The sequence below is a fragment of the Delphinapterus leucas genome, chromosome 11 (genome assembly GCF_059928025.1).
Source record: "Delphinapterus leucas isolate spDelLeu-1000000601 "Yukka" chromosome 11, BTC_Dleu_Yukka2, whole genome shotgun sequence".
NCBI lineage: Eukaryota > Metazoa > Chordata > Mammalia > Artiodactyla > Monodontidae > Delphinapterus > Delphinapterus leucas.
In genome coordinates this window covers 6,605,640-6,618,154 of record NC_143139.1, presented here as the reverse complement: position 1 = coordinate 6,618,154, position 12,515 = coordinate 6,605,640, and the positions used below count along the sequence as shown (strand labels likewise).

Below are 12,515 nucleotides of genomic sequence, written 5' to 3'. Positions count from 1 at the left end.
CCTGGGGCAAGATTCTATCAAAGTTTCCATCAAATGGGGTTGGGGTTCTTCGGGGGTTTGTCTGTAAAAACACTAGTGGTCTGTGAGATCTGGACCTTTCTCATGGGCTCTCAAGTTTGTTTTCTCTCAGTGAAGATCACAGCCAAGAACATTCCTTGGGCCCCAGGACATGGAGGTAGATAGAAAATTCCAGAAGGTTTGGGGTGGGGGATGGGGTCCAGACTCTGTGAAACTTCTAGAACATTCCATGCAATTCCAAACAGGGTAGACAATAAAGTTTATAAACCATCCAAAAAAAAAAAAGAAAAGACTAGCTGGATTCAGACCTAATTACTCCATTATTAACTACCATTTTATCCGGTAGTTCCATTAGCATCATTTCCTTAAAAAAATTTCCCTCCTTTTATTTTGTTGAAAAGAAAAAGGATAATTTTTTTTTTTTAATCTAAACACCTTGGAACAATGATTAAGGAATCACGTTGTCTAGTGCTAGGATATGGCAAGAACAGGAGGATTTAACTCTCTAAAAATACAGGTCACATTATTTACTTCTCAAAAAAGGAAGTTGGATTTAGCACTTTCAAGGTCAGCCTTAAATAACCCATCCATATCCAACCTTAAATAACCCTCCCCACCTTGAAGGGTCCCAGCAACAGAGTCATAACATTAGACCCAGATGGTGGCCTTTTATGGAAGGAGCGGTCGGCTGGCAGCAGCTCCCCTCACAATCCTTCAACCTAAGACCGAGCAGCATGGCAGATAAATTATGGGGGCCCAAACCTTTACAAACAATAAGAGGGCTTGAAAGATTTAAAGTTCTTTTTGGGGAAAAAAGAAAATACAGGCATATTTGGAGATGTTGCAAGTTCCGTCCCAGACCACTACAATAAAGCGAATCACACGAATTTTTGAGTTTCCCACTGCATCTAAAAATTATACATATATGTAGTCTATTAAGTGTGCAATAATAGCATTATGTCTAAAAACCAACGTACATGGCTTCATTTAAAAATACTTTATTGCTGAAAAATGCTAACCATCATCAATAATGCAGGGTTGCCACAATTTGTAAACAAACAAACAAACAAAAAAACCCACACACAATACAGCGAGGTACGCCTGCAAGACAAGAAGAAATAAAGTAAAGGTCACGAGTGCTCCTTCTGGGTTGAGGGAGGCCGGCCTCTATCTCTTCACCAACCGAATGTGAACTTGGCCTCTAAATTTATGTCAATTTATGACTAAAGTGTGTATCTTTCCCTTCATCCAACCTTTTGCCAAATACTTTTGCACTTTGCCTTGAGCCTGGGGGTTTGAGAGCTGGCTGAGACTGGATGCCGGTGGGACATGCAGGAGGTCTGATGACTTCAGAAAACCAGCCCATTTTACCCGTTCAGAGAAATTCTCTTTTTACCCAACAGGCCTCTAGAGCCAGCCTAATTGGGGTTGCGGGGGGAGGGCGCATGGCAGCCATGTGCAGCTGAACTGGGCAAGTGACTTACCCTCCTGGGCCTCAGTGTCCTCATCTGTTAAATGGGAAGAGTCATGGTACCTACCTCCTGGGGGGGTTGTGCAGCTTGCATAAGGTCACGTTGCACAGCATTTAGAATGCTGCCTGCCACGCTGTCAGAGATTGCTGGCCAATACTGTCATCACCTGAACTCCATATCCCGGCCTCTTACACAAATACCTTGTGGGATTATATTTCACAGCTTTGACCTGTGCCTTTGACACGGCCCCAGTGGAATAGTGTTTCCTCTGTAAATCCCAAGGGACTTCTCTAGCGGTCCAGGGGTTAAGACTCCGCACTTTCCATTTTTCTTTAAATTTTATAAGTTTATTTACTTATTTATTTATTTATGGCTGTGTTGGGTCTTCGTTGCTGCGCACGGGCTTTCTTTTAGTTGCAGCGAGCGGGGGCTACTCTTCATTGCGGTGCGCGGGCTTCTCATTGTCATGGCTTCTCTTGTTGCGGAGCGCGGGGTGTAGGTGCGCGGGCTTCAGTAGTTGTGGCACGTGGGCTCAGTAGTTGTGGCGCATGGGCTCTAGAGCGCAGGCTCAGTAGTTGTGGCGCACGGGGTTTGTTGCTCTGTGGCATGTGGGATCTTCCCGGGCCAGGGCTCGAACCCGTGTCCCTTGCATTGGCAGGCAGATTTTTAACCACTGCGCCACCAGGGAAGCCCAAGACTCCACACTTTCAAATGCGCAGGTTCGGTCCCTGGTCAGGGAACTAGAATCCCATATGCCGTGTGGCACGGCCAAAAAAAAAAAAAAATCCCACAGAAATCAATGATCTAGGTCTCAGTCTCCTCTTTATTTGCATGTGGTTACAATTCATAAATACACTCACCGTTTTCCTCCCCCTCCAAAATTCTCCCTTATACCTAAAACCCCACCCAAGCCCCTGGTTATAAGGATTCCCTTTCCTGTCTAGAAGGGGAGGGTGGTCCTCCCTGTCACTCCATCTTCATGTAGCGTCTCCCTCAGTCCATGTGAAGTGTGGGCCCTCGAAGGGCCTCTGAAGCTTGGGGATGATGGGCACCACAAATCCGCCAGAGGTCCCGGCCATGTCCTTGAGTGACCATGTGGCTGGCTCCCTTCCGTGCCATGCTTGGGGTACAGATGCCAGGGGGCTGGCAGTTAGGATCACATGTGCTGTCCGTGCCTTAGGCCGAGCTGGTGCTGCCCCAGTGGGCAGGGGGTCTGCAGTGGAGTCCCGGGCCTGCTCGGGCGGTGGTGAGAGTCCTGCGGGGGCACCATTCCCAGCCAGTGCTGGCCCTGCTCTCAGAGACGCGTCTGAGCCCCGGCCCCTCGGGGTCCAGCTCTCGGGGCCCTACCCAGGCCCTTGGTCAGTCCTGTGCGGGGAGGGCGGCCTCGAGGAGGAGGCGCTCTCAGGCCTCCCTTCTCCTGGCTTCTCCAGACAACATCAGGCGTGGGTGACAAATTGGGTCCTTGGCCCCGTTAGGGGGTGTGGCACCCCAGTGTCTCTGTCTCAGCCAGGTGCCAAGCTTTGCCATCCTCCTGGTAGGGTGTGGAGAGCCCGGGAGGGCTAGGGGCACCCTCTTCAGGGATGGGGTACGGAGGCTCTGGGGGAGCGGGGGTGTCTCCGGGGCCCCGTGCTCCCCCCAGTACTGGCCCGTTGTAGATGTAGATGTTGCCGGTGACAGTCACAGACCCGCCGGTGACGTGAATGCCATTGGTGCCTGTGGGAAGGAAGGCGGAGTAAGGAGTGAGGGGCAAGTTTGAGGGGAAGGCCTGTGTGACCCCAGCATCGGACTCCAGCTTCCCCAGGGCCCCTGTCCGCCATCGCCATTTCCGCTCTGTCCCCCTCCATCGACGTTCTTGAGCTCTGTGTTTATTCCTCTGTTTCTTGGTTTTCAGTCTCTTCCCTTCTCTGTAGTCGGGACGCTCTGGCTGCTGGAGCTTCCTCTTGCACCAGGTTTAGTCTCCTCATTTCTGCCTAGCTCACACTCTCTCTCCCTGCCCACTCTCCCTCCCCACCCACTCTGCTCCCTGCGCCTGCCCCAGGCTCACCGTGGGCCACCTGGCCTTGCTCTGGGAGCTCAGCCTCCAGCTCCCTGGCCTGGCTCAGAGGACTCTGCTGTTGTAGCGCCTCTTCCTCCAAACCTGGGGACGCCGGGAGCCCGGCCGAAGCTGGGGTCGAGTCTCCAGAGGTGGGCAGAAGTGGCTCTACCAGGTCAGGGTACTGTGGGTTGACCCTCGGGGGCTCCCAGCTTCCTTCAGCAGTATTTGATTCCTCTCCCTGCAGGACAGAGGCCGAGAAACAAGCAGTGACGTGGGCCTCAGACCCCGTCTTTCTTTAATTCCTCCCCCCTCCCCACCCCACGCTTAGGCAGCTCAGTGCCCTCTTCTGCTCCTCATGAGGCTCCCTGCCTCAGGGCCTTTGCACCTGATGTCTCCTCAGCTCCTGGAGCACTTTCCTCGATACATCCCGACGGCTGGCTCCCTGTGTTCTTCAGCTCTCTGCTCAAATGTCAGCTGATCACAGAGGCCCTCTCTGTCCACTCTAAGATAATACACCCTCGTCTGTTACCACTGTCGCTGTCCCCCTACCATGCTTTATTTAGCAATTATCACTACCTGAGGTACAGCTGTCTAACTTTATTCTGGCTCCACTGGTTTGTAACTCTGGGAGGACAGACACTTTGCTTTGCTCACTGCTGTTTCCACTGTGCCTTGAACAGTGCCTAGCACACCGTGTGCTTGATGAATTATTAGTTGAATGAATGAATGGTTGTTGAAGCGGCAGACTCTTTTCCCGCCTGCCCCCCACCTGGTTCACCTGTCCCCCTGCCCCTCCTTGCTGCCTCCTCAGCCTTCCCCATTACCTCTGGGTGCCTCTTGAGCAGGGATCCTGCAATAGAAAATGAAAGGGCAGGCCTCAGACCCTCAGGCTCTCCCCCTCCACACAAGCCATGATATGGCACTGCCCACCTTGGGCTCCCCACAAGGATCAGGTTATCATTACCCTTATCTCCAGCCTCAGAGCGGGGGGCTGGATGGAGGTGATGTCTATGTGGGGGGCAGGTGCTGGGCGTCTTGGGGGTGTGAAGGCGCAGAAGGGTCATCCCTGGGGGAGCTGAACATTCCCTCCAGCCCCCCTCCCCCATCTAGGTAGGCACAGACCCAGGCCCTGCATCCCTGCCTGCACCCTGCTCCTTCCTACCCAGCTTTCTGCAGAGAGAGGGGTGGCTCTTCCAGGTGCAGGCAAACACAGTGGTGAGAAGCAGCAAGGAGACCAGCGGAAGCAAGACGGCCAGCACCAGCATCGTTCCTGCAGGACGGCAGACAGGACGGGGCATGAGGGTCCGAGGAGGCTGGGGGGTGGGCAGTTAAGGAAGAGCTCTCCAGTTCTCAGGCCACCCGGGCAGAAAAAGGAGAGCAGCTTTCCCTTTCTGGTCCCACTACAGTTCCTAAAGGAGGAGTTGGAGAAACTTCCCTCGGGTTACAGAGAAGGGGCACTAAGCCTGACTAGTGGGGGTACCTCCTGACAGCCAGCAGAAACTCTGCCGCAGATGGAGACGTTCGGGGTGGATGCGGGTGGCCACCGGCACGGGGGCAGCCTTGTGGGTGAGGACAGGCACTTGGGCAGTCGGTCTGCAAGGGCTGAAAGTGGGAGTGGGAAGCAATAAGGGAGGTGGGGAGTCTGTAAGCAGACTCAGGCCACAGGGTGAAGTCATGTCTCTGCGGACTTGACCATCTTACAGAGAGACCCACAGCTGCGGGAAGCTGAGGTTGTCCTTCTGCAGCTGTGGAGGTGTTTACAGGGGTGACGGAGTCGGGATCCTGGCTTCTGAACTCTGCCTGTGGCTACCTGGCAGTGGAGGGCTGCCCGGTCTCCACCCGTGGCTCAGGGCAGGTCCCGGGAGGGAGGGAAGCGGAGGCTGGGTTTCTCAGGTGCCCACATGTAGCCATGGTAACTGCTGCCTTCCTATGGGCCTCATGCTGCCGTCAACAGCATGGAGTCTACCATGCCCGTCGCCTGTGTCACCTGTGCCTGAGGAAGATGGGGAGCACTTGGACATTTGCACACTGGGAGTTTGCCCTTTGTGATCCGTCTAATTCCATGGCCTGAGGGAGTCCAGAATGGGAGGTGTGGGGAAAAACTAGACCCTGAGTCTTGGACACCTGGGCTCCTGCCCAGTTGTGTATTTTTCATATAAAAATGAGATTAGTTTACATACTCTCTAAAATTTCAGCTCTAAAATGACGATCGTTTTTGATACACAGTTAGAAATTAATACGAGGATGTGGAAAATATTTATGATATAGTTGAATGAAAAGTTACAAATGACTGCACTTTTAGGAAAATAATTATTTTTTTCTATTGCACAGAAAAATGTATGGGAAGATATATTCAAAAGTGTTGAGTGTGGGGCTTCCCTGGTGGCGCAGTGGTTAAGAATCTGCCTGCCAATGCAAGGGGCACGGGTTTGAGCCCTGGTCCGGGAAGATCCCACATGCCGCGGAGCAATTAAGCCTGTGCGCCACAACTACTGAGCCTGTGCTCTAGAGCCCGTGAGCCACAACTACTGAGCCCACGTGCCACAACTACTGAAGCCTGCACGCCTAGAGCCCGTGCTCCCCAACGAGAGAAGCCACTGCAATGAGAAGCCCGTGCACCGCAAAGAACAGCAGTCCCTGCTCACTGCAACTAGAGGAAGCCTGTGCACAGCAATGAAGACCCAACGCAGCCAAAAATTTAAAAATTAATTAACTAATTAATTAAAATTAAAAAAAAGAAAGTGTTGAGTGGATATGCTAGGTGATTCTAGGTGAGGTTTAGTTTTGTTTATCTGAATTTTCTAATTTCCTGCAGTCTGCAAGTATTACGGCATGGGCTTTGGAGTAAGAGAGACTTAGAATAGGTCTTCATAACACCAGTTACCATGTGGGTGATCTTGGGCAAGTCACCTAACCTCTCTGGGATGCGGTTTCCTCATCTAGTCAGTGAGGATAATAATAAGACTATTTCATAGGATCATTATGAGGGTCAAATGAGTTATTGAAAGTCAAGTGTTCACAGAGTGCCTGACGCCTTAGCTCTCAATAAGTGGAAGCTATGATTATAAATACTTGGTAATTTTTTAAAGTTAAGGAAATAAACTTTCCCCTGATTAATAACAACCACAGTCATTAGAAACATCCTGTAATCCTCTATTAGGCGAGGAAACCAATGACTCCACAGAAAAGACCAAGAAAGCATCAAGTGTAGAATCTTCTCTCGAATAACGGAAGGTGTAACCCACTACACAGACATCCAGTCTAGTAAATGGATTATGTGATGGTGGCATGTCCAAAGCGATGACAGTGATGTCAGTTACAATTACATCTCCGTGTGGGTGTACTATTACATATAACTTACAAGTCATGTGTACGACATATAACTTAAAAAGTGTGTGTGTATGTTTGTGTGTAATTAACCTGGCCCAGGGATACTCCAATTTCCCTTTGAGGAGCTTTTCTTCTTGCCTCAATTCTGACTGGAAAGGATTCATCATTTCCCCGTTCTTTTAGATGGCTAGAATTAAGGCATCTTCCCAGATGCCCCCTGCCCCTGCCCCTGGCCCCTCACCTGGCGTCTCGGAGGGCTCTGGCGGATTTCTGCAGCTGGTGTCAGACCGGGAGGTGCCTGGTGCCGCCTCTACGAGGCCCTGGTCCTCACACCTGTGGAGGAAAGAGCCCAGCTCAGGTGGGCTCCTGGCGGTAAGTGGGAAGCGGTCCGTGGAGCTGAGCAGTGGAAGGGGCTGTCAGCAGCTGGGGCTGGGAGGGTGGGAGGAACACGGACCTAGCACCCTCACCTGGTGTGGGGCTGGCAGCGGGCGCTGGGGGAGGAGGTGTTCTGGAAGTGCCCTGCCTTACAGGGAACACAGTTGCTGTTAGCCTTCCTGTCTTCATCTGGCAAGAGAAATGCATGGCCAGCCAGGGTGAGTGGGCAAAGGGAGCCCACTGGATGGCCCCTTCCCTGACCACCCACTGCAATCCGTAGTTTGCAGCATCTTTCCTGATCTCCGAATTGCCCGAGCTTCCTCCCAGTGCTGGGAGGACCCCCGAGCCCTGCACCATCCCAGTTTCATTTCTCTGCAGGTCCCTTCTGTGAGCCTTGCTCAGGGAGGGAGAAGAGGCCTGGGGCCTCACCATGGACACAACCCCATGCACCCTGCCCCCTTCAAGATCACCCACCTCCTCCCCCCACCCCTTTGCCCCCAGTGACCTCTGACCTTTGAGCTCGGCTTCAGTGCCAGGTGGGCAGTGGGAGAGTGACTCGCAGTGTACACACTCAGAGCCCCAAAAGACGCAGAAGAGGCCTGGCTGGCAGCGGCACTGGGTTTTGTGTTTGCTAGTGCAAGGCGTGATCTCCACGAAGCCCAGCACTGGTGGGGAGGCAGAGGGCTCAGCAGAGGGGCTGCGCTCCAGGAGATCCCAGCCCCCGTCCCCGCCAGAACACCCCACTCACTCTGGTCACAGGGGCGGCACAGCTGGCAGATGGAGAGATGGTTCCAGTGCTCGTTGTAGGAATTTTCGGGGCACGTGGCACAAGTGGTGTCCTGGTCGGGGCCACATTCAGCCGAGACGTGTGTGCCTAGGATGTGAGTGGGGCAGTGGGAGTGTCAGGGGACTAGGGTTCCCCCATGCCCTCTGCTGCTTGCTGTGTGACCCTGGGCCTGTCGCGGTGCCTACACAGGAGGGACGGCCAGTGTCTCTCACTCTGTTTCTGCCAGCGGGTACTCCTGGGAGCTGGCGTCCACCTTCCGTCTGAGGCAGCGATGTGGGCTGGAGCGCCCTGTAACCCACCTCCCCGTCCCAGACTTCTTGTGGCCCCCGTCTCTCACCTGGGGGGCAGCGGGAGCAGCAGACGTGATGCTTGGGCTCGTAGTACTCCGTTTCCCGGTCCCGGCAGGTTTGGTTCTCCGTGCGGTAGGGGGGCACCTTCAAGGGGAGATGGAGGGAGGCGAGAAGTATTCACAGTCAGCTGGGAAGGGCAGAGGGGCTACAGAGAGGGCGGCCCAGACCCCTCTTCCCTGGCTGAGCCCACCCCCACCCGCTGGCCTGGGCCCCTCCCTCACCAGCTGGGGCTGGGATGCTGCCAGGAGACCCCAGAGGCCCAATATGAGCGGCCCCCAGGCCAGGCCGCAGGGGGAGGCGGCCCACGGCAGGCGCATGGCGGCCAGTCAACCAGCCGAGCAGATGGGTGGAGGCCTGGGAGGAAGGTGGGAGGCCTGGACGTCCCGGGCAGTGGTGGCAACAGCCTCCCGAGCCCAGAGGCTGGGACAGGACTTGGCCGACTTGCCCCCGGGGGCCAGAGCGGCCGGGCCTGGCCTGGCCTCCAGGGCTCCAGCGCCGGGCTCAGGAAGTGGGAGTGGAGGAGCCGGCGGGGCGGGGACAGGGAGAGCTGGGAGCCGAGGCAGCCGTCTGTCGCAATCGGGAAGAGGAACAGGCTTGGCTGCCCGACGCAGGGCGGGAGGGGGTGGCGGGGAAAGCACGTGAGGGCAGCGGGGCCGGAACCGGGCCTCCTCCCTTCTTTGGAGGCCTGACTGGAGAGGAGGAGGCAGGGACAGGCCAGGCCCAGCCGGTGGGAAAGGGGTAGCAGAGCCAGTGCGCACTCCTCGGCTGGGCCCCCGGAAGCCCAGCTGGGAACAGATGGGCTTCCAGACACAGCTGTGTCCAGCTAGCAGGACACCAGATCCGAAAAGTGGATGGGCCTGGACCGTCAAACTTGGAGGGTGCAGAGACCCACCGAGAGCCTCGGCCAGCCAGACCAGCATCTGGGAACCAGAAGTCCTAGTTGGCAGACTGTCTGGACTCCCGGCTTCCCACCCCCTTTGACTTTCGAAGATAAACTACAAAGGAGTCACAAGCCAGCCAGCACCCCCTTCCCTGAGTCAGCCCAGTCCACACCCACCTCAGTGGACACAGGTCACCTACGAGATTCTCCAGAGGGTGCAGCGGCCCCTGCTCCCCTGTCCTCAGAGAAGGCGGTGGTGCATAGACCAAGTTCCCATGAGCAGGGCAGCTGGGCTGGGGCTGGGTGGCCACCACCCTCAGTCCCAGCCTCTCACCCAGGAGCCTTTGAACCCCTTTGAGCTGGAGGGAGCTGACAGCCCACCGGACCGGGCCCCTCACATTAAGGATGAGGACACAGAGGCCAGGGTGCCATGTAGAGGAGACCGGGATTCCAGGGGGACTCGGTCTGATCCTTGTCCCTTTTCTTCCCACCATTTCCCTGCAACCCATTAACAGCATCCCAGCCCTTACCCAACCATGCCAGGGTGTCTGGTCTCCAAGTTCCTGTGCTCCTGGCTCACTCCCACTTGTCCTTGAGGGTCACCTGGGCCCTGGGAAGCACCTCCACCCCGGGCTGCCCAGCCTCCCTGCAGACCACTCCCTGTGACCCGCGGCTTATCATCCACTGGCCGCTGGGCCTTGAGCTCGGCAACGGCCTGCCCCGGATCTGTAACTCTGGGCTCCCGGAGCTTCACACAGGGCCTGGCACGAACCGCGTGTCCGGTACATATTTATGGACTAAACCAATGATGCCTCGCCCACGTCACACAGCCAGTCCGTGGCAGAGCCAGCCTAGAGGCCGGGGCTCCAGATGTCTGGCTCCCAGCTCATTCCAGCAACCAGGCTCCCTCCTCGTGACTCAGGGGTGCCTCCCTAAGCATGACAGGCTGTCTGGAGAGAGGTCACCTGGGCATCATCCCTGCCCCCTCCTTGGAGGGCTCTGTTCACACATCCTAACCCTGGTTGTCTGACTGGCTGGACAGCCTCCTGGTGGAAGAGCGGGAAGTCCAGGTCAGGGGTATGCCCCTGGTGGGGGGCGGATCACAAAAGGGCGAATCAGTCTGCCTGAGCTATAGACATCTCTCTCCTCTCCTGGTGCAGGCCTAGGACCCGCACTCTGCCGGAGAACATCCGAGGCTGCCTGGGAAGGGAGGAAGTGTCAGAAAGGCACGCGCTGCTCAGGTCAAGAAAATGGGATCTGGGACTGGACACACCTCTGAGCTCTTAAATGCAGAAAGGTCTGTGTGCACACCTTAGATCCCTTTTTCTATTTATTAACAAAATTTTTAAAATTGAAATTTAGTTGATTTACAATGTTGTATAGGTTTCAGGTGTACAGCAAGGTTATTCAGTTATATATATAACTGAACATATATTCAGTTATATGAAATTTGAAGCATACATATTTTCAGATTTTATTCCATTCTAGTTTATTATAAGATATTGTATACAATTCCCTGTGTTAGACAGTAAATCCTTGCTGCCTATCTATTTTATATATAGTAGTGTGTATCTGTTAATCTCATACTCCTAATTTATCCTTTCCCCATCTCTTTCCCCTTCGGTGGCCATAAGTTTGTTTTCTACGTCTGTGAGTCTGTTTCTGTTTCGTATATAGATTCATCTGTATTATATTTTAGATTCCACATGCAAGTGATATCATATAATATTTGTCTTCCTCTGTCTGACTTACTTCACTTAGTATGACAATCTCTTGGTCCATCCATGTTGCTGCAAATGGCAATATTTCATTCTTTTTTATGAGTAATATTCCATTATATATATATATATATATATATATATATATATATATATCTCACCTTCTTAAACCAATTGTCTGTTGCTGACGGTTGGGTTGTTTCTATGTCTTGGCTGCTGTAAATAGTACTGCTATGAGCATTAGAGTTGCACGCATTTTTTCGAATTAGAGTTTTCGTCTTTTCTGGATCTATACCCAGGAGAGAGATTGCCAGATCATATGGTAGCTCTAGGTTTAGTTTTTTTCAGGAAACTCCACACTGTTTTCCATAGTGGCTGCACCAATTTACATTCCCACCAACAGTGTAAGAGGGTTCCCTTTTCGTCACATCCTCTCCAGCATTTATTATTTGTAGACTTTTAAAAAATTAATTAATTAATTTTTTGGCTGTGTTGGGTCTTGGTTGCTGTGTGCGGGCTTTCTCTAGTTGCGGCGAGCGGGGGCTGCTCTTCGTTGCAGTACGCGGGCTTCTCATTGCAGTGGCTTCTCTTTGTTGCGGAGCATGGGCTCTAGGTGCTCGGGCCTCCGTAGTTGCTGCACGCGGGCTCAGTAGTTGTGGCTCATGGGCTCTAGAGCACAGGCTCAGTAGTTGTGGCTCACGGGCTTAGTTGCTCCGTGGCATGTGGGATCTTCCCAAACCAGGCTCGAGCCTGTGTCCCCTGCATTGGCAGGCGGATTCTTAACCACTGCGTCACCAGGGAAGTCCCATTATTTGTAGACTTTTTGATGATGGACATTCTGACTGGTGTGAGGTGATGTCTTATAGTGGTTTTGATTTGCCTTTCTCTAATATTTAGCGATGTTGAGCATCTTTTCATGGGCCTGTTGGCCAACTGTGTGTCTTCTTTGGAAAATAGTCTATTTAGGTCTCTTTTTTTTATTATTATCATGGAAATCACGCATAATTTATACATATGGAAAAGGGGAGACAATAATACTGTGAACTCCCAGCCTCAACTCAGGTGGGTCTTATTTCTCCCATAGAACCCTCTCCTACTCTTCTAATCGTCTCTTAATTATTGTGAAGCAAATCCCAGACATATATCATTTCATTTGAAAATATCTTAAGATTTTACTCAAAGACAGGGACTCTTTTTCCTTTAATTGAAGTATAACCTATAAACAATGAAATGCATAAAGTGCACTAATCTTATGTGTACAGATCAATGAATTTTCACTTTTGTGTATTCCTGTGTATCTCCCAGAATACTTCCAGCACCCCAAAATGTTCCTGCATGCGCTTTCCAGGCAAAGCTCCCTGCTTCACAGGTAAGCACCATCTCAGATCCTTTTAGCTCCAGCAGTCTGAACTATATTCTTTCTGCTACTAGCATGAGCTGTCACTTCAGCTTTCAAGGACTCTCTGCGTCCTATGGAAAGAGCCCTAAGATCTGGACTTTAATCTTGGCCCCATCACTTCACGTCTCTGGGTCTCTTTTTTTGTGCCAAA

General features: G+C 52.8%; 1 protein-coding gene across 1 annotated transcript; it reads right to left on the bottom strand.

The window, feature by feature from the left end:
• Positions 1–2,295: 2,295 nt before the first annotated feature.
• Positions 2,296–8,964, bottom strand: LTBR (lymphotoxin beta receptor). The gene is made up of 10 exons (XM_022577371.3): positions 8,589–8,964; positions 8,355–8,451; positions 7,979–8,104; positions 7,743–7,895; positions 7,323–7,419; positions 7,097–7,188; positions 4,688–4,795; positions 4,350–4,375; positions 3,535–3,763; positions 2,296–3,203 (listed from the first exon to the last, which is right to left on the bottom strand). The coding sequence occupies exons 1-10, from the start codon at positions 8,682–8,684 to the stop codon at positions 2,962–2,964; spliced, it is 1,266 nt and encodes a 421-aa protein (XP_022433079.1). The 5' UTR covers positions 8,685–8,964; the 3' UTR covers positions 2,296–2,961.
• Positions 8,965–12,515: the final 3,551 nt, after the last annotated feature.